This window comes from Zymoseptoria tritici, chromosome 10 (assembly GCF_000219625.1).
Source record: "Zymoseptoria tritici IPO323 chromosome 10, whole genome shotgun sequence".
Taxonomy (NCBI): Eukaryota; Fungi; Ascomycota; class Dothideomycetes; order Mycosphaerellales; family Mycosphaerellaceae; genus Zymoseptoria; species Zymoseptoria tritici.
This window is the reverse complement of record NC_018209.1, coordinates 758,860-784,037: the sequence shown is the minus strand read 5'-3', so window position 1 is coordinate 784,037 and position 25,178 is coordinate 758,860. Positions and strand designations below refer to the sequence as shown.

The following is a 25,178-nucleotide window of genomic DNA, read 5'->3' as shown; positions in this document are numbered from 1 at the left end:
AGTCGAGAGAGTGATATTCGATCAGAGATGTTCGTTTGACTTTTTGTTCTTTTCCTTCAACAAAACTCGTCACTCGATCGATAAGGTAGTTCTCATCTGGTTATACTACCGAGCGATTGCGACTCTGGCTCTCGCGACATCTTCTAGACTGAGGCTGATTTCCTTCCGGCCTTTGCGTCCTTTCGCCACCAGCTCAACTCAACACATTCACCGAAATCATCGAAACCACACCACAACCGCTTCACCTCAAGACATCATGCCTCAACCCTCCTCACCACCAGAAAAACAAAATATCATAATAGTAGGCGGCGGCATAATCGGCTGCACCACAGCCTATTTCCTCACCCGACACTCGTCCTACAATCCTTCAACCCACAAAATCACCCTCCTTGAAGCCTCAGCTATCGCAGGCGGCGCCTCCGGAAAAGCGGGCGGCTTGCTGGCGACGTGGGCGTATCCGAAATGTCTGGTTGGATTAAGCTTCCGACTGCATAGGGAGTTGGCGGAGGAACATGGTGGCAAGGAGAGGTGGGGGTATCGAGAGGTTGGGGTGGGGAGTGTGGAGTGTGTTGGGCTACACCGTCCTGCCACAGAAAAATTGAAGGCACTTGGAGGGAGTGCGGAGGAGGGGAAGGGAGAGGACGTGAGTCTGCAAAAGACGAACGCGCTGCCCATCGCTGCGAGTACGAAACCGAAGACGAAGAGGAAGGGTGTACCGGACGGTGTACTGGAGTGGATTGATGCAGACGCTCTAAAGGCGTATGAGGAAATGGCACCTCCTGGATCTACCGCCCAAGTCCATCCCTACCAATTCACGACAACGATGGCGAAGCTCGCGGAGGAGGCAGGCGTGGAGATTCTCACGCACTCACCCGTGTCGAAAATCGAGTATACGTCCAACGGCAAAGGCGTGTCAGGCGTGACTTACACGCCTTCTTCTACCTCATCCTCCGCCTCCGCCTCCAAGCCGGATTCTGTGACCCTCCAAGCGAACAAAGTCATCCTCTCCCCCGGCCCCTGGACCCGCTCCCTCCTTCCCACCGCTCCCATCACCTCCATCCGCGCCCACAGCCTCACTCTCCGCCCTTCCGTACCCATCTCGCCACACGCACTCTTCACTTCGATCCGCCTCCCCAAATCCTTCCCAACCCATCCCAACCAGACGGTCACACCAGAAATCTACCCCCGCCCAAACGACAATGAAGTCTACGCTTGTGGCGAAGGCGACGAACTCGTCCCTCTCCCCTCTCTCTCCTCTTCCGTCGAGGTCGATCCACAGCGAGTGGAAGATGTGAGAGCATTTGTCGGCTCGATTTCTCCTGCGCTGGCGGAGGCGGAAGTCACGGCTAGACAGGCGTGTTATCTTCCGAGCGTGGAGGGTGGGGCGGGGGCTCCTCTGGTGGGCAAGACGGGAGTTGAGGGTTTGTGGTTGGCGGCGGGGCATAGTTGTTGGGGGATACAGAATGCTCCAGCGACGGGGAAGGTGATGGCGGAGATGGTGCTTGGGGAGGGAGGGAAGAAGGAAGAGGGAAAGTGGAGGGAGTTGGATCCGAGGGGGTGGTTGTAGAGCGACAACTTCACGCTTATCGGTCAATGCCATGTCTCCATTACCTGGGCATCAACTTTGGTCAGGCTGAGTCTGGCATCGCTCAATAGTTGAGGAGCGAAGCGTATCGAAAGACGCTTTCAGGCGAGAATGAAATACAGCCGCTGGACTTGTTGCTCGAGTTCATGGATACGAATCTTGAGACGGTCAATCGAGAGTACGAGCGCAATGTACCGCACGGCAAATTCACGGGAGCCATCGCATGGACCTTGTTTCCTCTTGGAGAAGTCATCGTCACCAACACCGACTCGAATACATCCGCGCAGAATCTTCTCAGCGAAGGACTGTGAGCGGACTCATGAACGGCGTGCTTTAACGTCAGCTGCTTCCGCTTGAGATGGAACGGAACGAGCTTCGGTAATGTCAGCAAGACAATCGCATTCAAACCACCCGTGGTGCCAGGCTCCTTCCCAATCACGAGCCTCTCTGCTGTTTCACTCCGTTACCACCCTCAGTACGGAAAGCTGAAGACACGCCTTATAGCGCGCGGTCATCGGTATACCAAGATCGTGAAAAGGTCGCACATGTGCTACAAGTAAGCGTAGTCCAGGAGCTAGGGTGCAGCTACATTGGTGCTAACGAAGTAATAGTGGCACGGCTTTGACCCGGGATCCTCTAGATCTTGAGGCTGTACCGGTCCATGTAAGCTCATCAGCGAAATTCTCATCTGCCATAGCCACCAACTGACGTGCATCCTCCAGCTCAACGAGCGAGTCATGATCGAATACGCAGAGGTCGTGCGACAGGATCCCGAAATGGCGGTACAACTCGAGACGGACCCCGGCGTCGACATTGCCGAAGACGTGGAATACGAAAAGTGCTGGTGCAGCAATCCGGACTGCAAAGTGGCCGGCAGGAAGAAGGCCCCGATGGAGGAAGAGAACACCTCCCTCAAAGGGGCTTCAGAGTCGGAGCACGGCGCTACCATCACCATGAACCGACGACGAGGCATTGTTATGTCCCGGCAACGTCCGAGGCTTCGCGCTCGCCGACAAAGTGCTGGCCCTGAATTCCGCATCGACAACCTCGAAGAGATCAAATGGAACCAAGAAGCCTACAGCCGCCTCGAAACGGACGACGAATACAAACACGTCATTCGCGCTCTAGTCGAAGCGCACCGTAAGCACTCCAAACCCGACTCGGAAGAATTCGACGACATCATAGCGGGCAAAGGTCTCGGCCTCGTCTTCCTGCTCCAAGGCGACCCGGGTCTAGGCAAAACCCTCACTGCCGAAAGCGTCGCCGAGCAAGCTTCCAACCCGCTCTACGCCGTCACCTCCGGCGAACTTGGCACCACCGTCAACGAAATGGAGTCCGCACTGAAGAAAGCCTTTCGCATCGCCAAGACCTGGGACGCCATCCTTCTCCTCGACGAAGCGGACGTTTTCCTCTCCAAACGCAGCGTCGATAACCTCGAAAAGAACGCTTTCGTCTCCGTCTTCCTGCGCTTGATGGAGTACTACCAGGGAATCATGTTTTTGACCACCAACCGCGCTGAAGACTTTGATCCAGCGTTTATGAGTCGCATCCATCTCATCCTCGACTACCACCCGCTCACCCCGGAGAGAAGGGTGAAGATCTGGCGGAATCTGAGCGCCAAGATGGCCAAGGACGAGACGCTGGATGAAGGGGGCTTGCAGCAGTTGGCGACGGATTACGACATCAATGGAAGAGAAATCAAGAATCTGCTGCGGACGGCGTGGTGTCTGGCGAAAGACAATAGGCGACCGTTAACGATGGCGGATATCAGAGCTGTGGCCAGGATCAGCTCGCGGTACTCCGGCACGAGCAGGGTATGAGATGCGCGGCTCAGAGCGCATGATAGGGAGATGCGATGTCCGTAAACAATATTTCGATGCGTTTTGACCGGCTCGCTTGTGGAAAGTGTCGACTTGATCTCCAGTTTGGACCAGCCATAGCTCCCTCAATCGCAATACGCCAGATCCGCAATCAGATCGCCCACGACGACATCGAGGATGCCTCCACGCTTGTCCTCGACTCCAAACGTCAAGAACAAGACATCGTCCAGATGTCCGTGGTAGGTAAGGTCGTGAGACTGCCAAGACATGGAGGTAGTGAAGAGCATCTCGGTCTGTCCGTGTGGTCGCCAGGTATCCTTCTGCCACTCTCCCTCGGGTCGACCGCGGCCATTGTACCACAAAGACTTGCTCGAGATGCCCACGACTTCGAACGGCGCCGTCTGCTTGAAGAGCATGATGTAAGGCTCATACATGCCGTGTCCGTAGAAGCTCTTCTTCTGGAAGAGGGTCATGATGAAGGTGTTATCGTCGGTCCTTTGGCATTGTGGATCCGAGCGGTTGCACGTGGTGACGATGAGTGAATTGGTCGCTTGATGAATGAATTCGAGTTTCGTTTCTAGGTTCAACTCTGGCATGAGTCGTTGGAGGCACTTGGAGTCTTTTTCTGCAGATAGCGGTGCGAGGTCTGGACCGACTGTGCCGTCGCTGGTGTTCAACTTGGCGAAGACTCGGTGGTCTGACTTGATGTCGTGGTGGATGTACGCTTGGCCGTCCGCAGCCCAGAATAGGAAGAAGTTCTTCTCCACGCCATCAATCGGCGGAGGCCGTCTCAATTCGGTCGGCCAGAAGAAGTCGGCCGTGTCGTTCGTGTATGCGTGATATTGGTCCCAGGGAACCAGTCTGCGGGCGTCTTGCAGGTACTGCCCGAGACATGTGTATTGAGATGGAGTCATCCATGTGACGAAAGGCTGTTCCAGGCCGTGGAAGATGCGAGCGTCGTGCGGACCGATCACGTCGTTGGCGCCGTCGAGACCGTACTGCGAGCATTTGTGGCTGGATGTGGACGCAATGGGGAGGGTCAACGGAGGCTTGGTGCATTGCATCTTGTCGTCCCGGATCTCAGCTTCGCAGACGAGCTGGTAGTTGAAGTATGTCATGTCCGCCTGCGACAGGTCTTTGTTGGCGATCATGAGCCATGTTGGCGGGTCGGTCTTGTATGGATGAGGGATAACGCTGGGGTTGAATCCGCGATGGGCGCCCAGGAAGTCGACTTTCAGGTATTTTCCATTCTTCGTGATCTTGGACTTGATCTCCAGGCGTTCAGAGTTGACAATTTTGGCGGCTGCTGCTTGTTGTTCCGGTGACAGCAGGTGTGTGGTATCTTCACCAATCTCCTTCACCTCCTCTTGTATATATGGCACGTTCGCCTGAGGCTTTCGTGCCGGCTCTTCTCCATCGTGACTCGCGTGGGCCCAGTCCGGCTCGTGAGGTGGTGTCGAGAAAGGCTGGATCGAGGACAGTGGGCGAAGGTACAGCACAGAGCTGACGAGAAGCACAAAGACCAGGACAGTCAAGCCGATGCCGCAAGATCGAGAGGGTCCGGTCGCGGGCATCTTTACAACATGTCGAAGGGGCGGTGATGTGGTATACGACTCCCTGGCACTTGGGGAGAATCTTGGTTTAGCAAGGAACCTCCCTGCACCACCGCCACCACGAGATTCCAAAGTAGTTCATGGGGCCAAAAGCCAATTGGCAATCACGTTCAGAATCACGGTAGCCGATGTGACCATCGATCTGTAGCGCCGTAGCGGGCCAACAGTGAACAGCGTGGCACAGAGCGTTCGTTGATTGATTTCTGAGATGAAAGTGAACGGGCAAGCTGCAGGCTGCAAGACATCGAGGTTCCATGGCCTTGCCATATTGTTGCTCGGACTTTATGGCATCAGCATGTCTTCGCATGTCATCGATCCGCGACTCAAGCTTCGAAGTCGACGTTGATCGTCAATCAATTCGTCGCGTTGCCGTCGCGTTCTACCTTAGCAAATCGAGGGTCGAAAAAGGTTATTTAAAGGTAGGTAGACGCCGAAATTGCGACCGCGGGGAAGGCGTTGGTCCTTGTCCGGATATCTCCGTTTTGACTTCCAGACTTTCCCCAAATTTGCCAAGTTCATCTCCTTCTCATGACACAACTCCGGGAGAAAGACCTGACCCATTGGGCAAAGCTCGACCAGAGCCGAAGTGTGCGGGTTTCGAGCAGAGGGAAGGCGAAAATCGCGACCATGAGGCATTTCCAGGGTAGGAAAGCCGCACGAGCTCCTACCTACCAGGATGCACCAGGATTTCAGGAGAGCAGCGCCGATGGACATGGTTTACGCCACCAAATGTCTAAATTATAAGCATATTTGGCACCATGCTCTAGAATGTCTCATGACCCGGGACGGCCGCTCTTCTCCGGCTTCTTCGACCTCTTCCACCAAAATTCCATTCCGGACGCGACGGCCACTTTGATCTCATGTCGGTGCTGGACTGACGCATAACGCCTTCCGCCGAGTCTTCGCAACATCTTCTCCCATGGGTGCAGACGCGACGGACGCACAAGACAAGGATCTTGCGATGGTGACCGAGTATGCCATATCTCTTTCCACAGCGGACGAAATGGAGTTGGAGGAGCTGCGAAGCCCGGAAGAAGAGGGCTTATTGACCGGCCATCTGGATGCGCCCAGAACGAAGGCCAGACGACTCTTGAGCTCTCTGAGCATCACCACGATTTTCAACTACCCCGAAGCCGGAGTCCAACTGCGGCCCACGGCCTGGCTGGATGGACTGCGTGGCCTCGCGGCCTTTGAGGTTTTCCTATTCCACTACCTGGACGACTGGCCCGTGGACAAGCGCGCCGTCTGGGGCCCCTCAAACGAAAATGGACACAAGCCGGGTGTGTTGTACATGCCCCTCGTGCGGTCACTCCTCTTCTCTGGCGACACGGCTGTGTGCATGTTCTTTGCCATTTCCGGCTACGTCCTGAGCCATCGCATGCTCGTCATGATCTCCGACAGGAAGCAAGAGGGCTTACTTCCAGTCCTGTCTTCTTCATTATTTCGGCGCGGTACACGACTTTATCTGCCCGTTCTCGTCCAGACTTTCGTACTCATGCTGGCTATACGCCTTTTGGGGTTTCCTAAACCCTCGGTGTGGCCATCAGCTCCTACGTTCCTGGCCGAAGTCCAAAATTGGTTCGTCTCGTTCATTCATCTTTTGATGCCTCTCCGGTTTCCGGAAAGGTTCGAGCAGCTCAGCAATCGCTACGACGGCGGCATTTCCTGGACAATACCCCTCGAAATGTACGGATCTCTGCAAATTTACCTCGCTATCTTGGCGCTCGCATACGTCTCCAGCACAAAAGCGCGGCGCCTGCTCCTCGCCATCTGGATCGTCGTCAGCGCCATGAGAGACGACTGGATATCAGGCCAATTCCTCCTCGGCTTGAGCTTCGCAGACTACCAGATCCAGCGGCAGCGCGACCCACCCGCACCGAGCTCGTGGCAGAAATGGCGACCAGCCTTTCTCGCCGTGCTCTTCGCCTTGGGCTTTTACACAGCTGGCATGCCCTCTGTGCAATACGAACACGAAGAGTACGGCGCCGCCATGATGAAAACCCGCCCGGGTTTCACCTGGTTGAATCTCCCGCAACCATTCACGGATCTGTACATGGACTTTCAAGTCGACCGCATGCAAAGGTGTCTGGCAGCGTGGGCCTGTCTGATCGCCATTGGAGAGCTGCCGTTCCTGCGTAAATGTTGCGAACGGCGCTTTGTCCAATATCTTGGCCGCATCTCGTTCGGCCTGTACCTCTGTCACATTTGGGTCCGGCCGTGTCTCAATCCGCTGGCGCATTTGACTTGTGGTATTTTTGGTATCGACTCGGAGAACAAGACCGGTTCGCTGGTTCCGCTGGCATGGGTGCTTTACTTCATCCCTTCGGCTGCGATCAACTTTATTGTGGCTGGTCTTTTTGAACGGTTCCTGGATCGACCGTCGATACAGGCTGGCAAGAAATTGGAGAAGTTCTTCTTGTCGTGGAAGTGACGTTGCGAATGTCATGGAAACGTACATTAATGCTTTGCATCTTCAACCTCCAGTCTGCCCGTACGAATAGGCGTCGGCGATCGTTCGACGCTTTCCATATCCGACTCGGTAGCGTTACTTCATCGGCGACAGAGGAGTTGAGGTCGAACCAGACTGTTTGCGGCGAGGGCCAGACCATGGTCGGACACGCTCTAGAGAGGAGGTCTCACTCCATTTGCAAAGCGCTCCTCACGAGAATCAATCCAGAATGCTGCGCCGGATTCAAGCCTCTCTCACAGGGAGAAAATGGTCGACATCCAGATCAGAAGTCGCGGCACACGAGCCGTTCGTGCGAAGTTCGAAGCCATCAGATTTCGACGACACAACGCTCGATCGTATTCGATCAATGCCGCGGGCCTCGCGAATATGCTAACGAGTCCAATCTCGGCCTCGATCGGGATCCGATTGAGATGGCTGCGGGCGGTGGCAGCAGAAACGGATCTGGCCGATTGCCGCACTGCGCAAGCTGGGTTCCGGGTCGGAAAAAGCCAGCGCGATTGTTGTCGGCGCGGCGATGATGGATTTGGAGAACACGGAGGGCAGTAAGGTACTTTCAAGCAGAGCGGATACTCGCGGAATATGTATTGGCAGTTCAATGGTTCAATGCACGAGTTAGCGCGTGTTCGTAACTAAACGACAGTGTTCAGCGCCTCTTTTCGTAACTAAACGAACCTCTAAGAAGGATTCAGCAACTCCTCGCGACTATACGACGAATACGACCCCCAAAACGACCAATACGGCTTCCTAAAAGCTCGCTTGGGAAGGTGAAGGATTGGATCCATCTATTGCCAAACGTCACAGCGACGAAATCGACAGCAATGTTCCATGTGCAGAGGCATCGCCAGACCTTTGGCTGCATCTGTTCGGAGGACTGAGAAGAGTCGGCCCGCTCTGATGGTCCTCCGTTGGTGCAGAGCCCTGAAAGACGAGTTACAATTGCCTCTGCGCCAATTGCTCGTTGTACACCAGATTGTTCCAATCCTCTAACCGGAATGACCCACCGCGAGAGGCTCGCCAATGCCTCGGTCTTGGGAACGCACTCGGCCAAGACGACGTGATTCAAGCACTACTACTACTGTGCTTGGTGTTATGCATCGAAGCTATTCAACGGTATTCCCGGACGAGATACGCAAGACTGACCCTGTTCTACCGGATACTGATACGGCCGTCCTGTCTTCCTCCCATTCAGGAGTGCTTGCTCCTGGTGAGAAGTCGCAGTTGCGATCCTACCGGTATCGCGTTCACAGTACGGCGGCCCAAGTCAGCGACTTGGTCAGGGAAGCTCTCGAGCGACAGAAACATTGGCATTGGGTCCAATCGCAACATATGAGGTTTTTTGCATAGTATTGCGTACAAGACTAGAGGATCAGTGGGCTCCATGCACTCTCACAGCAGGCGAGCAAATTGTTCGATTCCCGCTTGCGAATGATTCTTGTCCTTGTCTCATTCTATCTCCAGTCAGAGCAGACCGCAGGCAGGCTTCGAGGGCGTCGAGCTCATGTACTGCTCTCTAGCTGCACGGTGGTGTCGCAGGCAGTGCGACGTGTGTCTCAATGCACCACATGCTAGTCGTGGCCGTATGGAGGACTGCTTCGACCAGAAGTGGGAATACCAGTACACAACGTGACTGGTCCATGGTGCTACGACGGCTGAATCCACCTATGAAGAGGTCGCGATCAAGTATATAACCAGACATACGAAGCATCTTGTACTGACGGAGATTCGCGACACAAGCGAGAACCACCGAGAGTCGATGAGCTATACCGCACATAATTTCAAAGACAGAAGAGCGAGCATTCGACAGATGACCACTTTTATTACCGATTGCGAACAAAGCTTGCTATCTCGAAAGCACGACAATCAACCTCTGTTCAACTTCCAACGAGTCCTCTGCCGTCCCAAAACGCCGTCTCGCACCCTTCAACAGGAGCCACGATTCATCCTCCGCATACGCTGTCCCATTGGAGCAACTCTCTAGTGGCTGTAGCCCTTTGGTGGGTTGTACGACGGAGGGTTGTTGTACTTGGGCGGGTTCTCATACTTGGGCGGGTTGGTAGGCTCGCACGGCTTCTACAACGGTTGTCAGCGCATCGTCCCAAGAAAGCAGGGTGACAAAAATGAGGATTGCACGAACGGTGACGGTAGCGGTCTTGTACTCGGTCTTGGTTTCGTACTTGGTCGCGTACTTGGTCTCGTACTTGGTCTCGTATTTGGTCACGGTGGGAGCGGCAGGGCAGTGCTCGTCGCCGTTGCCGTAGGTGGGTGGTGGGCTGCCGTAGCTGGGAGCGTCGCCCTTGGATGGCTGCTTCCAGGGCCAGCCGCCGAAGGTGGGGGTTGCGAGAGCCGTGGCGGCGAAAGCGGTGATGAGGATGGCGACCTTCATATTGATGGTGGTTTGGGGGTTGAGACGAGTGGTCCGGTGTTGTTGGAAGTTGGAAGTGGTGATTGAAGCGATGGACTGTTGGATGATGAGAAGGAGTTGATTTCCTCGGGTCTGCTCGAGGGTTTATATATCCATTCGAACAGGTTTGTGTTGTCCCATCTCGATTCATTCAATCGATAGACTTTGCCAACACGAACGCCTTGCAAAAGGAAGAGATCAATTCTCAGCTGATGTTCCGCGGATCGACATGAGGTGGCTTCTTGCTCGCTGGGCATATTTCCACTTCCTGAAGGGGTCGAATATTGATCTAGCCAGAAGAGGCAGGAATCCATGAAGGAAGCGGCACAAGTTCCACAGGTCTGCACGACAAAAGCACGCATGGACGCAATGCTGATGCGGGTCTTGCAATAGTGCTGCTCTCGTGGTAATCTGTGGTTCGCTGTCGACGGTGGAGCCCTATAGCAGTCCTGCGAGCTTCGCGGTGAGGACAAGAATGATCTACTCTTTAGACCCAAAGCAGGCAGCGGCGAAGATCGGATACTGGACTAAGGTAGAGGTCACATGTCTCGCATCCTTCTTACAGCTCCGTGATACCGACGTGTCCTTGAAGAATCTTTCGTGCTTACTGAGTTCTTCCCACTTCTCAGGGTGTGCAGCCCCCAAATTGGGGCCAACAATGTGCGAGTCAACCCGTTCTGTCAAGACAAACGTGGCGCCGGCAAGCGGTCGAGGCGTATGTCAAATCTGTGTCATGGCACGACTCCGTTCGTGTGAGCTGATGTGGTGGTGTGAGCACGGCAAAAGCATTCGAACATTGCCCCTTAGTTCTAGCGTCCAAAGTTAGCGCACATGTTATAGCGCATCGTAAGCCTGGCTAGATCCCGGTTGGCTGAATTAGACGAGATGCATTCATGCTTTCGACCGATATGAACGAAGGCGTCTCGATATGGCACCAAGCTGCATACAGCCTCTTCTTGCGGTCTGCAGCTGCAAGGCGCCCGCTTCCACCTGCAACCGTGAGATGCCCCGTCCCGAATACTTGGCGTCCGCAGGTACGCAAGATGCTTGGGGCCGGGACGTTCTTTTGCCGCCAGGAATTCGTGAGGCTGACAGCGTGAGCTGGATGCTGCTGATCAGCTCGAAGTGGCGCTGCGGAATATTCTCTTCTTCTCGGATGCTTGACTGGCCATTGGAGTCTGTGGGGCAGCTCCTTTGCAGTCGAGCTCAACGCTCGATTGCAATCACAACGTCACAGCGGTGAGTGCTGTCATTCTCCATGCGTCGGAGCCTGGCATTGGATTGCCATTCGGCAGGATCAATCCGGTGCATAGTGGTGCAGTGATGAAATGAGAGCTTTGCACCAGAGGCTCGGTGCCTCTCGGCATGTGCATTGCTTCTGCGCAGGTACAATAAGCTTGCAGTAGATCCGTTGTACACCGCAAGAAGTAGCTATAGCTGCCTTTTTAGGTCAAAGCGCCCATTGGTCAGCTATTGTTCTGATCAGCGAGTGATTCACAAATGCCGTGGTTCCGAATTGCTGATGCATAGAAAGAGCTGATTAGACTCCAATAGCCCAGACGCCCAACGCAGAAGCACACAGCATCGCAATTGACGTGGCTCACTGCCGGCCGGATCTTTCTTGCCGACGATGCAATGAAGATCTCGATTCTTCCTTCCAGAATCATCAATGCATGAGTGATCGACCAGCAGGGCGGCTTGTCGTCCGGAAAATACGAGGACGAGCATAGACAACGCATTGGTGATGAGCAGGTTGCTGACGTAAAACTATTGATAGTTGCGCTGCCGTTATGGGTTCTCGTCGAGTCATGAATTCGGCATAATTTCGCTGTGATGGTTGACACGTACTTCGTTCGTGTCTGGTCGAAACGGGATAATCATGTCTTTTTCGCGGAGGCAATGTAGCCGGGCTCTAAGCTGGTCACAGGGCTGGAGACTATTCGAGAACCCCGCAAGGGGTAGTGAACGTTGAAGCGTGGTTTGATGAACTCTATACATGCCAATTCAGCCCGGTCGGCACGGCACTGCCATTTCAAGGCCGTTGACGATGTGGTGATGAGCTCTTTTTCTGGCCATCGGGTCGATCATGAGTGCGTTGTCTGCACTGCTAGTACACGAGCTTCCACTTTGGACATCGCCCAGCTGCATTCGAATCCTTCGGGCATTGCAAAAGCATGGAGCATGTTGAGTTTTGGACCGATTTGGCCCGCTATGGCGGGCTTGGCCTCTTCATCGCCCAAACCCAAACCAGCCCTTTCTTGGCGCCGGCTGTTCGGACTTCTCAGAGACCTCTTCCTGCGCCGCGTTGCTTTGCTTTTGCGACAGCACCGCCGGGGGTCCCTCCCCGCCGGCCATCCTTCCGGGATATTCAATATAGTTGAATGCAACGTCCAAGAACAACGGCTTCACCGGGACCGCCTCGATTTTCGGAGGATAAGTCACAAGATTGGCAAGATCGACCATTGTGCCTGGAGTCGGGTAGTCGTGCAAGCGTTGAACGATCGGTGCCGCCGAGGACATGTGTTTCTGCGCTGCTTTGGCCGAATTGGCCTCTAGACTGCGCATTTCCACTATAGCGTGCATGCGAGACGCGAGAGATTCGACGTGGCCTTTCAACTTGTCGAACGCAGCAGGTCGAATGTCCAAGGTCGGCGGGCTATCGGTGGCACTCGATGCGGTCGCTGGCGCCGGTCGAGACAGCAGTTGTTGTGCTCGCTTCAGCAGAGCGAGAGCGTTGAGGTGATTGCCGAGGAGCGTGTGAGAATACGAAATGTTTAGACATTTCAGCGCTCGGAAGTAGTCCACCTTGCCGTCCAACTCTTCGACGAATGCCGGATCACGCATAGCTCCGCGCAGCTCCTTGATGGAATTGACGCTCTGAATGGTCGAGTCGTACAACACATTCCGCTCACGCAATCTCGCAAGCTTGCGACCTCTGGACTCCTCTTGTTCTGGGTAGGGAGTGCCGTCTTTCCGCAGCCTCTTAGACTTCTTCATCTGCTGACCGCCGAACGTCAAGCCGTCATCCTCTCCAATCAATACGCGGTTGCGACCCACGCGCCAAGATACCAAGTCGTAATTGACAGACAGGCTCGTCACACGCAGGTTCTGCATGCGAGCATCGCCCTCGTCAACACGTTCCTTCTCAAGCTCATCGGTGGCACTCTTCGTTGCGTCTGCCGCATCTTGAGATGCAATCAGAACATCGTCGTACGCAGCAGCCTTGTCCCGCGGTGAGGAGGTCGAATTGGAAGACAGAAACGAACGCAATTTGGCCTCTGCAGACGAAACGTTGGCCAACGCCTGCCCGATGGAAGCATCGACAATGTTGGCTTTTCTGCCTCTCCAGTTCACGCTGTTTGGGATTTCCGATGGCGCTGCTTTGACATCGTTGCCGGTTTGCGGTGCCGGTTTGTCTTCGAGAGCTGCCGGATCAAGTTTCTGCACCGCCTTGACAAGCTGAGCATCCTCCTTTGGAAAGAAGCGCTTCGCAACTGTCGGAATTGGTATCGTGCGTGAAAGGTGAGCTTGGTACGCAGCATATCGTATCGTAGGATCGATTGTGTTGGTCAAGATGTCCCTGTAGATTTCCTTCTTCTCCTTCTCAAGCAGTGCAGCGTATATCACGCGAGCCTCCGAGTACCTCTGCAAGCACTTTTGCCATCTCTTTTCACTCGCCTGACCATCGCCTTGACGCTGTCCCTCTGCTTGCTTCTCGAATTCCTCCGCGCCAGATAATGACGTTTGGTAAGCTCTTGTCTCCAGCAAAGCTTGATCAGTCGCATTGGAAGTGCTGTCCTTCAACAAGTTCAAGAGCTCATTGGCGACCTTGGAAGCTTTGTTCAAACGTGAAATGATGTAGCTCCGCGTGGATCCAGTGATTCCCTTGCCAGCATTGTCGTCGGTGTGTGTAGTCTTCACGTGCATAGCATGAGCCCATGCGCGCTCCGCGGTGAGCAGTAGTAAATGCGCAAACTCATGGCTTTTGGCAACATCCTCCGCGGTCACTGGCTTCGCCGCGAACTTCTCCTTCTTGTGCGTGGCTCTTCCTAGACGTTTTCGGGTCGCGAGGAGTCGGCGGGAAAGGTGAGCGCGGTATGAATTGTAGTCACCGACGAGCAGAGCCTCGCGGCTGGTCGCAATGAACTGTGTGATATCCATGGGAAGTGGCTTTCATGTGGTCTTCTGCCTGCATCGAGAGTTGAAGAGTAGGTGGGCTGTAGATCCAGAATTGTGGGGTCCACATTTCGAACTACGGCGGACTATTAGAAGCAAACTCACTTTAGCGCTCATGGAATGATGTTTTTGAAGGCTTTTCGTCGGTCAACTATCGTCTACCGAGAATACTCCCACTTCAAGCCCTCTTTCTCCTCTTCCCACCGCCTCCACCATCAGCACCCTCCGCCCAACCCTTTCTCTTCTTGCCCTCCCTCCTCCAGTACTCATCTCGCTCCTTCTTCTCCCTTTCCTTCCTCTTCTCCTCATTCTCGGCCACCTTCGCACGATGAGGTTGCCTCCTCTCCTCCTGCTTCGCCCTGCGCTTCTCGACCTTCTCCTTGCGAATCGTCATGATTTGCTGCATCAGACGTCTTGCAACCTTCTCCTCGCCACCAGCGACCACAGCACGCTTCTGCACATAGGTCTCCTTATTCTGAGCCTTCATTTTGGTGATCTGACTCTTGAAGGGAAGATCCGCTTGCAACTTGCGTGGCACGCGAAGCGGATTGAAGTGACGCTCTTGACGCTCGATCGGACGGTAGGCAGAGTTCTTCTCCTTGGGCGTAGGGATGTTCTGGGCAGCGCGAACCTGACCAGTCAGACGCATGCCTTCCCAACCATCTGCGGCATCGGGGCTCTCGAGAAGATTGGTAACAGGGTTGTAGAAGCGGTGCGGTCTGACAGGATACCATGCTCTGAGGAAGACGATGTCGCTCATCAGCACTTTGTCTTCAAAGGTTGCCCTGAAGCACCCATCGGGCTTGGACAGAGCTTTCTTGATCTGACCACGAACGCCAGACACCGTCTTGATTCCTGCGCCTTCAAACTTGGCAATCTCCAGCGCTGTGCTGAACATGTCCTTGATGAATGCAGTGTTCTTGAAGATCTTGTACGGGTGACCGGTGAGCTTGAGCTTCTTGACGATTTCCGTGCTTTCATCCACGTTCAAGATCACGCCCGTTGCAGCGATACGGAAGCCCGGGTTCTTGTTTGAGAAGCTTTGGACACAGCAGAATCCGGTGTTGGGCGCTGCCAGCGGCCCGTAGAATGTGCCAAAGCAATGCATGTGCTCGGGAGTGTACTTGAGCATCCTGTTCCTCGTTCGGGAGTCACTGATGCTGTAGACCGGTGTCGTTTGGAAGCGCCGCCAGCCCAACGAGAAGATGAGTGGATCGTTCGTCTTCAAGATCTTCTTGTGCCATCGATGTCGCTTAATACGGACTTGTACAAAGCCCATTCGCTCCTCAGTCGGCTGTAGTCCACCGATCAGAAGTGGATATCGAGCATCGAAATTCTCGGTGAACTCGTACGGTACAGCGGTCAGGATCAATCGAGCATACGTGCCAGCACGATAGCCTTCGGCGCGCACTCGCGATGCCTCATCAAGAGCCTCAAACTCTTTCCGATTGATATCTTGCTGCTTGGAAAGCAGCGCCTTTTGTGCATCATACCACTCATCCTCGCCAAACTCACGTTCAGCGGCTTGACCGTTGGCTTCACGATTAGTGTTCTTCGGATTGAGGAAGCCTTCTCGATCTTCTTCTTCGAATCGCAACTTGAGCTCCTCCTTCTTGCGCGCGTTCTTCTCTCGCTCAGACTCAATGGTTTCCTCGGCGCCCTCTTCCGCATCATCAGCTTCCAGATCCTCGAATTCACCATCACCTTCATCGTCCTCGTCGGCAATTCCCTCGAACTCATCATCTCCATCGCCAAGACCTTCGGCATTCGCTCCGGACAGCCGGGTCGACGCGAATCGTTGCCTCAGCGCCTCCACGTTGTCTTCATCTGTCCACTTCTCTTCCAGCTCCGCGTAGTTGTATTTTGGAATTAGTCTGTCTTCCTCCGCCTCATCCCTGTTTGACTGTCTTCTCTTGAAGAATCCATCCTCCTCCTCACTCCCACTCCCATCCGCGTCCTCGTCAGACTCGCCCCGCCACTTCTTCACGATCTCAGCTGTAGACAGCATGTCGTCGTACATCATCCTTGCAAGTTCTGCAATTCGATATGGTTGTTTCTTGCCGTGCAACGCGAGAGCACGCTCCGACAAATTGCTCTTCCATCGAGGTGCACCGTTCTCGTCGTCCTCGTCCTCGTCTTCGTCCTCAGCATCAGAATCGTCCTCCAGCTCCTGATCCGAAACCGAAGACAGAGATCCGAGGTCGCTGTCAGAGTCGGCGAACTCGACATCGCCCTCGACTTCCTTATCTTGCTCCTTTCGAGACCGGCTAAGCTTGGTAGGCGCCTGCTGTACGGCTTCCAGGTCCGCTTCATCGTCGGTTTCGCCGCTCGCGAAGCCCTCATCTTCATCTTCGTCCAGAGCCACTTCATCACCGTCACGTGCGATGGCCGTAGGCTTCCTCGCGCTTCGTCTGCCTGTATCCTGAACGTCCTCATCGTCATCCAGCTGCTTCAGTCGCTCGCCTCGGTCGAACAGTGAAATACCCTGGTCATCTTGTCCGAGCAATCGCCGTTCCCCTTGTAGACCAACAACCATCTGCTCACCGAGGCCGCGCTCCTCGTCCTCCTCATCGGCATCGAAGGTAGTGCTCTTGACATCAATGTATACAGCGTCTTTGTCCACAAGTACTCCTCCGACATCACTCATCGGAGCGTAGATGAGTTTCTGCTTTTCTCCCAACCTCCGTCTCTTCTTGGTACCTTCTGCTTTCTCTTGCGCCTGCAAGAATTGAGGTGTCGGACAAGGGTCGGGAAGTGATTCAACTCGAGAGACGTTCAAGTCGCCAATACCGGGAACGTGGACTCGTGCATCATGAGAAGGAAAGTTTGTTCCTCGCAGGTAGCCGTACAATGCTACTGTCCGATCGCACTTCGGATTCTCCTCAATCGCCGTGGGTGGCGTGATGTCGAGCATTCGATCTGCCAGTGCATAAGGATGTGAGTTGCGCCAGACAAGAGGTCGTGGGTTCTTCATCACACTGAGGAAGCGAGACAAGTTCAGAACTTCGCGATCCGGGTATCTGCCGTTAATCACACCAGAGAGGTAGAACAGCTTTGCTCCTTGGTAGAGCTCCGACCAGAAGCGGTGCTTCAATCTCTTCTTCTGTGCTTTGAGTGTGTCCTGCTTCCGGAACAAATCCAAGTGCGTCAGGATTCCGAACACATTTCCTGGCATACCAGTACTGCTGAGCACCGACAAGAACTCCATTGTCTCCATCTCAAAGCCATAGTTGCCATCGATCATGAGCAAGACGATGTCCACCACTTTTGCCATGTCAATCGCAGCAGCCAGACTGTCGCTTGGTCCCTCGATGAATGTCAACCTCCTCTTCTTGCTCGTAACGATGGTGATCGGTCCTGTGGGCTGTGTGACGGCGGTTTTCGTGTATCGACGGATCAAACTCTTGATCAATGTGGTCTTGCCCACACCAGGAGGACCGACCACTCCGACTACCAATGGGGGTGCCTCTTCAGGTAGTCGGTCCACCAGCGGTACATGCAATCGCTTCTCCTTGACATCGTGGCTGCGTGCTGCTTGCTTCGCGAGGCGTCCAGGAGCGGCAAATGCAAATGCTTTCGGGTTGGGCTGACTGGTATCGTGCTTCTTCTTCTCCTTTGTCGGCCGATGCGCGCGATGCGCTTGATCTTCGCCGGCCATGTTTGCGTAGTGGACTCGAAACCAAGTCGCCTTCAAAACTTTGTGAGATCGTCTTCCGAAAAAGTCATCCGGAGCTTGCCCTAAACGCCGACGTTCCGCATGCCGACAGCACTAGTGGAAACCTTATGTGAGCCCGCTGTCCCTCGCACGTCATGTTTGAGAAGTGGGATAGACAGGCCCTCTTCCAGGCTACGGTATTCCTGCTTATTCGACACTACGACCTCGACCTTGATCTCACTCTTCCAACTCTCAACACACTGTTTGCAAAAAGACCACAACAAATACATCCAAAGCAATCTCCAACATGCCCAGAATCAACGTAAGAAACCGGCCGCAAGACGAGAGGACTTGAGCTGACTGTGATGCTAGGTCACGCTGAAGAAGGGAGCCGACGCGAGTCAGCTCGAGCAGTACGACCTAATACCGCCAACACCGTATCGAAGTATCGGCACATACTAAGTGATTCTCCAGAGCCAAGAAGCAGGTCCAGGAACAAGGAGGCAAAATCGTTGAGGAGTTCACGCTCGTGAAGGCATTCACGTATGTTCACACCTCTTGAGCTGACAGGTTGTTGGTTTGATCAGGAAACTAACGAGAGGAATGCATACAGTGCCGAGTTCCCCGCCGATACCGTTCACACCCTTCAAACCAACGACCACGTCACCGTCGAGGACGATGGTGAAGTCAAGACGCAATGATGTATGACACGGAACGGTGGAACGGAGGCTCAAGCTCAATCGGGACAGACTGTTAAGAGAGGTAAATAGAAGATGAGCTTATAACGACGATGTTCAACGCGAGAGAATAATCCAGTCGAACGCGGTGTATCGTGACGACGCAGCAGGCAGAAGCTCTGATCGATCATGCTACTCTGTTCCTTAGCTTGGAGATATGCGCATCTCAAGAGCTTCGACTATGGCCACAATTAGCCTCTGATGCCGCCTATTCCGACTGAATCCTGCACTTCTGGTGCAAGTGGTCGACAGCATCTCCCTTGCCATATAAATCCTTTATACCCTGGTGTTGCATTGAACCTGAACGCCTTGCTAAGCTGACAATCTAGTACCACCGCGGTCGCCGTCCACTGCTGTCTCATGAGCTGCCTGTCACATTCTTCGACCCCGTCGGCTGTCCCGCTGTCTGGCCACGGCGCTCATGCACAATCTCCTCCACCTTTCTATCCGGCAGTGGCGCAACAGGGATATTGGAAGAGTTGTTAGCCGCTCCGTCAACCACCTTCGGGTTGCCTGTCGGTTGAGGAGTATAACTCGCAGGTTGCGGTGTACCGCTCGCAGGTTGAGGTGTACCGCTCGCAGGTTGAGGTGTACCGCTCGCAGATGCTGAAGGTGTGTTGAAGACACCAGTATTCTCCTTGTTCTTCTCCGTTCCAGGCGTTGTATGTAGGACTTTACCATCAGAAGTGTATGTCTGCACGCCCTCCATCAAGTCCAAAGACTTCTTCTCGGGATCCGTAACGTTCGAGCGTGTGCTACTTGCACGGCTGATGGCAGCACTTTCAGTCGTCGCGGCGCGGAGACCCAATTTCTTCTCGAAGTCGTTGCTTTTTGCGTTTTGCCCATTCTTCCAGTCCGCAGGCCGAGCTTGAGGAATAGCTTCGCCAGGTTTTGGTTCTGTGATGACCACATCCGGCTGAGTGCCATTCTCGGATGGCACTGCTTTCCACACCACGCAGATCTTGTCAAATGCTCTGGTGCCTTTGCGACTGCTACCTTTGATGCCGTCCATCGCGTCGAAGTCGATCTCGAAGACACCAGAGTCGTCCGGCTTGCCATTTTTCTCTGGTCCCATGCCTTCGAAGAATGTATTGAACCAGACGTGAGCGACGGCCGTGACCATAGTGAAGCCACCATATTTCGACTTGTTACGCCGTTCGGTGTCGATGTTGATGTCACTCGTGGGTAGAATGATCCGTGAGGATGGCCGGAAGACGACCTCACCTCCTTCACCTTCCAGCATTTCCGAAGAACTTGTCTGGCTCTTCTGTATCTTGCCAGCCTCTTTGATCTGCTCGCCAGCGTCACTTTCGTCTGTCTTCTTCTTTCCCATCATCTCCATCGCCACGTCCGCGAAGCCGCTGCCTTGTCGGATGTTCCCACGCACGATTTGTCTTTCCTCTTTCGTGAATGTATGAAACGATTTGATCACCTTTCCTTCATCCACGAATCCCTCAACAGCAATTTTTACCCCATCTCGCAAACCCCATACATGTAGTTCTGTAACTTCCACAGGTCTGTCGACGTATAACTTGCCACCTTTTGCCCAGCGGTCCACGTAGCTCACCCATCTCAGCTGGCTTGGGATCGAGATTCCATTTCCGAATCCGGGCCTCATTCTCCTCTCTGTAAAGCGTTTCATAGCATCTTCAGCGGTCCATCCTTCCTCGCTGATCAAATAGCTGCAAGTTACAGTTCCACTTCTGCCCTTGCCCGCTTTGCAATGTACCACCGCCACTCGACCCTCTTTCGCGTGCAGCCAGTCCCGCATACTAGCCATGATCAACGGGACCAATGCGAACGGTGGAGGATGATGGTCGGGCCATGGGTAATGTCGAACGCGATTGTAGACCTCGTCGTCAGGGTAGCCCGTCCCTTCGGCTCGGAACTCCCATATTGCCCATTCTTCATTGTGCTTGGAGTCGAGGAACTTGACGAGGTCTGATAGACGATTGCGATATGCGACTTGTGGATATGTACCACTAGGTCCGGACGTAGCTACGATCTTGTCGGTCACATAACATAGATCGAGGCCAGCTTCTGGGTGTCTTGCTCGTGGGGAGGCGACGATTTGGCGGAGGATGTCCATGATGTGCGAGGGTAGCTGAGGTGGCGTTCAATGGACGTTCATGGCGGTCGGACAAGGATGTGGGACCGATCTCTTCAAGTACAAGTACATGTTCACCCGTTCAGGAGAATATGGGAATGGAAACTTGGATCTGGAATATGACGTCGGCCGTGTTTTATTTTCCAAGCAGTTTTGAGAGCCGCTTCGAGGGTTCAAACGGCAACTGAAGGGATAGAACTACGCGCAGCTGCCACGACACGTCTCCCTTAACTCATCCACTTTCAATACCATGCAACCAACAACTCCATCCCGCAACAACACTCCCCATCCCTCAACACAATGAGTGCCCTCTACAATTCCGCCCTGCGGCAATCAAAATCCATCCGTGCCGACCTCGACATCCTCAGTTCCCAACCCTCCTCCTCCGCCGCTCTCCAAGGCCAACTCACCGCAGCCATAACCTCCTTCTCCCGCACTCTAGACGACTACCAACGCAGCATAAACGACGAACTCGTCCCTGACAAAGCCACCAAAGGCCAAGAACGACTGACGAATTTCCGCTCCGAACTCCTCGACTTTCGCTCTCGATTCGCAGAACTCAAACACACCCAGCAGGAACAAGCATATGCGCAGAATCGATCGGAACTACTCGGGCGGAGACCGCACGCTGCGAATACACCGGAAAACCCATATGCTGATGCTGCGATTGCGAGTGGCGCGGGACACGGCGAAAATGTGAATCCGCTGTTTCGCACGAGTAATCCGAATTTCGTGCCGGGACAGCAGGGGAATAGCTACTCGGCATACTCGTCGCCGTATGGACTGGGAGCGGATGAAGCGAGGGAGAGCCATGCGTTGAGAGAGAACTCGTTCTTTGGAAGCGCAAATCAGACGCTGGATGAATACTTGGAGCGAGGGAGGGCGGTGTTGGGAGACTTGGGAGATCAGAGGGAGATGTTGAAGGGAACACAGAAGAAGTTGTATTCCATTGGGAGCACGCTGGGAATTTCGGGAGACACGATAAGGATGGTGGAGAGGAGAGCGAAGCAGGACAAGTCGATATTCTGGGGTGGTGTGGTGGTCTTCATCATTTTCGTGTACTTTGTGTTGAAGTGGTTACGATGAATGCGATGAGAATGCTGGGACGGTTGATGGTTTAGCGTGGCGTTTGGATCAGGACAGGTTCAATGGTTATGATAAGGGCACCAGAACTGCGGCTTGGACGAGATGGCTTCTACGATGTCAACGGCTGGGTCTGAGAACTGCTCTTCTAATTCATCCGCGATCTGGTATCGTCCAATTGCGCCACCCTAATGCATATCGCTATCATCAACCTCATACCTGACCGAGACACCTGCCACAACCAGACTCCCACCCCTGTCGAATTAAGTATAAATACTCTCCGTGATCGAGTTCACGGCCACTCCTTTCTCCGCCATGGGCGCATCCTGCAAGAACTTCAAGGGCATCCACACAACATGCCCCTTGATCTTGTCGAGCTCCTGCCTCGCGACATCCACTGGCTGGAACAGATCATAGATATGGCCCGCCTTCCTCGACCCCTTGGCGCCCAAGAACTTATCGTAGTCCTCAAAGGTCTTGACGTTGTCATCAGGATCGGCGTGGAACAAGTGGCGGAAGACGGCGGTGTTGATCGTCGCGCGCTTGGTCCAGAATTTCCACAGCTCGTCGTCGAGCGGATCTTCGACGAATTTGTCCCACTCGTCGCCGGCGTGCCATTCGTTGTCGCCGTCGCCTGGTGGCTGAGCATTCGGATCGTTGGTTGCATCCAATTCCTGCGCTGGAAGAAGACCGAGATGCTCTCGCCACAACATGCGGCGGAGAGAGGCGGCGTGGAGACCAGCGCGGTACTCTTGACCGTTCATCTTTGACTCGAGAGGGGTAGTATCCTCCATGACGATGGCGAGCTCGGAGTCGTGGTAGCCGAGCTGAGATCGGTCGTTGATGTTGCTGGAGCCACAAATAGCAATGCGGTCGTCCACGATCAGGAGCTGCAAATTTTTGTTAGTTGCTGTACTCACGAAAATCGATTGCTTGCGAACATACCTTGCCGTGGATGTATAGCTCCTCCTGCACGAAGTTCTCGAGTTCCTGCTGTCTGTTCTCCTCGTCCTCTTCTTCATGTCCCACCCTCTTGCCGTTCTCGTCACGACCGACATATGGCTCTTCACTCGGCTTCTTGCCGTTCAACATAGCGTTGTGCGCAATCGAGTCATTGCTATGCTCGCCCTCCTGCTCGTACTCTCGTTCTGCCTCGAACTTCTCCTTCTTCTCAGCCAGGACTTTGGGATCTTCGTTCGGGTTCTCAGGCTCGATGACTCCGCCCTTGGAGTAGTCGATGCTGGTTCTCCTCGTCTTCTTGAAGAGACCCTTGAGGCCGCCCTCTTTCGCGGTCTCTCTGACGCCGGCACTGGCGCCACCTTCGTGAGCCTCACTCCCGTGGACAGCGTCAGACATGACCTCTTCAGCCTGAGCACGCTGTACCTCTTGGTAGTTGATGCCACTCTTCTCTTCTTGACGTTGGAGAGCAGGTGTCTTGTTCAAGCGATCGTAAGACCGCAAGTTGAACACGAATATGTACTTCGTGGGATCAAAACCTGCTGCCTTGATTCTCCCGTATATGCTGTGATCACCACGGCTAATTGACTTGTATTGATAGTCCATGATAGCTCTGGTGCCCGCTGCAGCGTTGTCGCGAAGGTCTCCCGCGAAGCCAGGAATAGCAGGCATCATGATGATCACGCGAAATTTGCGATCCTCTTTCGCAGCCTTTACACAAGCATCGACGATGGCCGCGCCAATTTGGTTGTGAATGGGTGTTTGGTCCTCGCCCGTTGCGGTGATGAAGAACTGGTTCTCAATGTACACGAAATGCTTCGCATCTCGAATGACTTGGCAGTAGGCGTTTTGGATGCTCTGCTCGGTCAGGATTCCGGAAGACCAATCCGCCGAGGAACGCACAAGCTGAGCATGAACTGGGCCATCGACAACGATATGGCCTTTGTCCACTTCAGTCGACGGGTAACCCTTTTGCTTCTCAGCAAGTCCGCCCGATGCCGTTATTGTTCCTTCTCTCTTAGGATCATTGCCTGTCATGCGATCATTCTCCTGATGCTTGGGTTGCAACTCTGGTGGAACGGCAGGACCGGAGCTATGAAGTCGCGGCATGTGAATGTTGCGCTGCTTCAATTCCTTCGAAACCCCATGACCGTGCCTGTGCTGCTCTTGGCGGTAGCCGTGCTCATCGAGGTGCTCCTCCGCATCGTGGAATTCATCATCATCAAATTGGGAGTTGGAAACGCCTTTTGTGCCTGGGTTCGTGTCGTCATGCGGATGTTGTCTGGTCTGCGTGCGTCGAGGATTTGCTTTCTTGCCATCCAGCGAGGTTAAAGGATGGTGAACGTAATCTCCGACAGGATGTTTGGGTCTCTGAACGCCAATGAGATCCTCATCATCACCAGTGCGACCCGTGAGAGTGAGCCAGTCATATCTATCATCTCTCTTGTACTTGTCACGCTTGCAGAAGTTCCACCTCAGGACGAAGTGCTCCGCAATATCATAGATGCAAGGTCCGATAACACCCATTGCGACATCGTGCCACGGCATGCGTCCATAATCAGCTTTGGAGACCTCGTTGCTCTTCCAGTCCTGGACACTCTGGAAATCCATGATTCGATTGTTGTTGAAGTCCTGTCCTGGGAACACTTCCTTAGCTACCCCAGCAGGATGAGCATCTGCGAGAGGATGCTGTCGATTATCCCAGCGACCAAAGCAAAGATCCAGTCCACCTATGAAAGCCATGTCGTAATCAATCACGATGAACTTCTCATGATGAGCCCAGTAAAACGTCATGTCCGAGGCGTTTTCGAGGACATTGTGGTCGGGATGGCGCATCACCTTGATGTTGCCAGCACCCGGCGTACCTTCTGGACAGAGCGAATGTAGCGCATGCTTGGTGTGTTGCGAGTTGCAGGTCAAAGCCTGTTCGACCTCTCTGTATACAACAACATAAATCTTGACGCCACGCTCCGCGGCACGTTTGAGGATGTTGTCGAGACGCCAGTGTTGGTTCTCAGCTGGCGGCCTCCTTAAAAACAGCTCCGGACTGAGCCACCAGTCTTCAATGTAGATGGTCTCCTTGGCTCTCTCCAGTGCGACGGAAACAGCCCAGAAGTAGTCCCGGCCGTCGACATACCACTTGATGTTGTTGCCATTGCGCTCCGGAGCAAAGGACTGGAAACGATGCGACTCTCCGATTCGAGTGCGCTTGGCATCAGTCTTCTGTTCGTGCTCCTCATCGTGGCGATGGTTGCTGTTGACCAGATTCTGGAACTTGCCCACTCGATGCTTCAAATGTACAGCGCCGACCTGAGAGTGTCAGCGAAGTTTTCAGCTGCATGTATCTGCTGTTCAACATGGCGGAAACACGTTCTGCCACACCAGCAACCGTTCCACACACCTTGAGATCGTGAAACTTCTTCTTCAGCCCCTCCGCAGACTCTGCCGCAACCTTGTGCTTCTTCTGCTCTTCTGCGCCGCCCACATCTGAAGTCTTGCCAATCATCACGGCGTCCGTCTTTTGACTGCGGAAAGACGATTGTTTCGATATGCGCGCGACGTTGGAACAACGAC

The 25,178-nt window shown here is 54.1% G+C and overlaps 11 protein-coding genes across 11 annotated transcripts; 5 read left to right on the top strand and 6 right to left on the bottom strand.

Annotated features, from left to right (window-relative positions):
• Positions 1 to 304: 304 nt before the first annotated feature.
• MYCGRDRAFT_24728 (uncharacterized protein) lies at positions 305 to 1,567 on the top strand (the record flags this gene model as incomplete). The annotated part of the gene is made up of 1 exon (XM_003849077.2): positions 305 to 1,567. A coding segment is annotated over one exon (1,263 nt), but the record flags the coding sequence as incomplete, so codon positions are not given.
• A 1,211-nt stretch (positions 1,568 to 2,778) lies between these two features.
• On the top strand, positions 2,779 to 3,372 carry MYCGRDRAFT_28039 (uncharacterized protein; the record flags this gene model as incomplete). The annotated part of the gene is made up of 1 exon (XM_003849078.1): positions 2,779 to 3,372. A coding segment is annotated over one exon (594 nt), but the record flags the coding sequence as incomplete, so codon positions are not given.
• Positions 3,373 to 3,463: 91 nt separating this feature from the next.
• Positions 3,464 to 4,979, bottom strand: MYCGRDRAFT_76332 (uncharacterized protein; the record flags this gene model as incomplete). Its single annotated transcript, XM_003848827.1, has 1 exon — positions 3,464 to 4,979. The coding sequence occupies one exon, from the start codon at positions 4,977 to 4,979 to the stop codon at positions 3,531 to 3,533; it is 1,449 nt and encodes a 482-aa protein (XP_003848875.1).
• Positions 4,980 to 5,842: 863 nt separating this feature from the next.
• Positions 5,843 to 7,449, top strand: MYCGRDRAFT_111045 (uncharacterized protein; the record flags this gene model as incomplete). The annotated part of the gene is made up of 1 exon (XM_003849079.1): positions 5,843 to 7,449. One exon carries the CDS (start codon positions 5,938 to 5,940, stop codon positions 7,447 to 7,449), a length of 1,512 nt encoding a protein of 503 aa, XP_003849127.1.
• Positions 7,450 to 9,462: 2,013 nt separating this feature from the next.
• Positions 9,463 to 9,871, bottom strand: MYCGRDRAFT_96225 (uncharacterized protein; the record flags this gene model as incomplete). Its single annotated transcript, XM_003848826.1, has 2 exons — positions 9,463 to 9,558; positions 9,623 to 9,871. 2 exons carry the CDS (start codon positions 9,869 to 9,871, stop codon positions 9,463 to 9,465), a joined length of 345 nt encoding a protein of 114 aa, XP_003848874.1.
• A 2,247-nt stretch (positions 9,872 to 12,118) lies between these two features.
• MYCGRDRAFT_101429 (uncharacterized protein) lies at positions 12,119 to 14,050 on the bottom strand (the record flags this gene model as incomplete). The annotated part of the gene is made up of 2 exons (XM_003848825.1): positions 12,119 to 13,192; positions 13,277 to 14,050. The coding sequence occupies 2 exons, from the start codon at positions 14,048 to 14,050 to the stop codon at positions 12,119 to 12,121; spliced, it is 1,848 nt and encodes a 615-aa protein (XP_003848873.1).
• A 193-nt stretch (positions 14,051 to 14,243) lies between these two features.
• On the bottom strand, positions 14,244 to 17,723 carry MYCGRDRAFT_101428 (uncharacterized protein; the record flags this gene model as incomplete). Its single annotated transcript, XM_003848824.1, has 1 exon — positions 14,244 to 17,723. The coding sequence occupies one exon, from the start codon at positions 17,721 to 17,723 to the stop codon at positions 14,244 to 14,246; it is 3,480 nt and encodes a 1,159-aa protein (XP_003848872.1).
• Positions 17,724 to 17,940: 217 nt separating this feature from the next.
• MYCGRDRAFT_105946 (uncharacterized protein) lies at positions 17,941 to 18,525 on the top strand (the record flags this gene model as incomplete). The annotated part of the gene is made up of 4 exons (XM_003849080.1): positions 17,941 to 18,042; positions 18,093 to 18,133; positions 18,195 to 18,263; positions 18,334 to 18,525. 4 exons carry the CDS (start codon positions 18,028 to 18,030, stop codon positions 18,419 to 18,421), a joined length of 213 nt encoding a protein of 70 aa, XP_003849128.1.
• A 1,168-nt stretch (positions 18,526 to 19,693) lies between these two features.
• MYCGRDRAFT_105945 (uncharacterized protein) lies at positions 19,694 to 20,588 on the bottom strand (the record flags this gene model as incomplete). The annotated part of the gene is made up of 1 exon (XM_003848823.1): positions 19,694 to 20,588. A coding segment is annotated over one exon (852 nt), but the record flags the coding sequence as incomplete, so codon positions are not given.
• A 221-nt stretch (positions 20,589 to 20,809) lies between these two features.
• On the top strand, positions 20,810 to 21,683 carry MYCGRDRAFT_82382 (uncharacterized protein; the record flags this gene model as incomplete). The annotated part of the gene is made up of 1 exon (XM_003849081.1): positions 20,810 to 21,683. The coding sequence occupies one exon, from the start codon at positions 20,865 to 20,867 to the stop codon at positions 21,648 to 21,650; it is 786 nt and encodes a 261-aa protein (XP_003849129.1).
• A 227-nt stretch (positions 21,684 to 21,910) lies between these two features.
• On the bottom strand, positions 21,911 to 24,902 carry MYCGRDRAFT_48706 (uncharacterized protein; the record flags this gene model as incomplete). The annotated part of the gene is made up of 5 exons (XM_003848822.1): positions 21,911 to 22,537; positions 22,593 to 22,628; positions 22,677 to 22,850; positions 22,950 to 23,579; positions 23,949 to 24,902. Coding segments are annotated over 5 exons (2,421 nt in total), but the record flags the coding sequence as incomplete, so codon positions are not given.
• Positions 24,903 to 25,178: the final 276 nt, after the last annotated feature.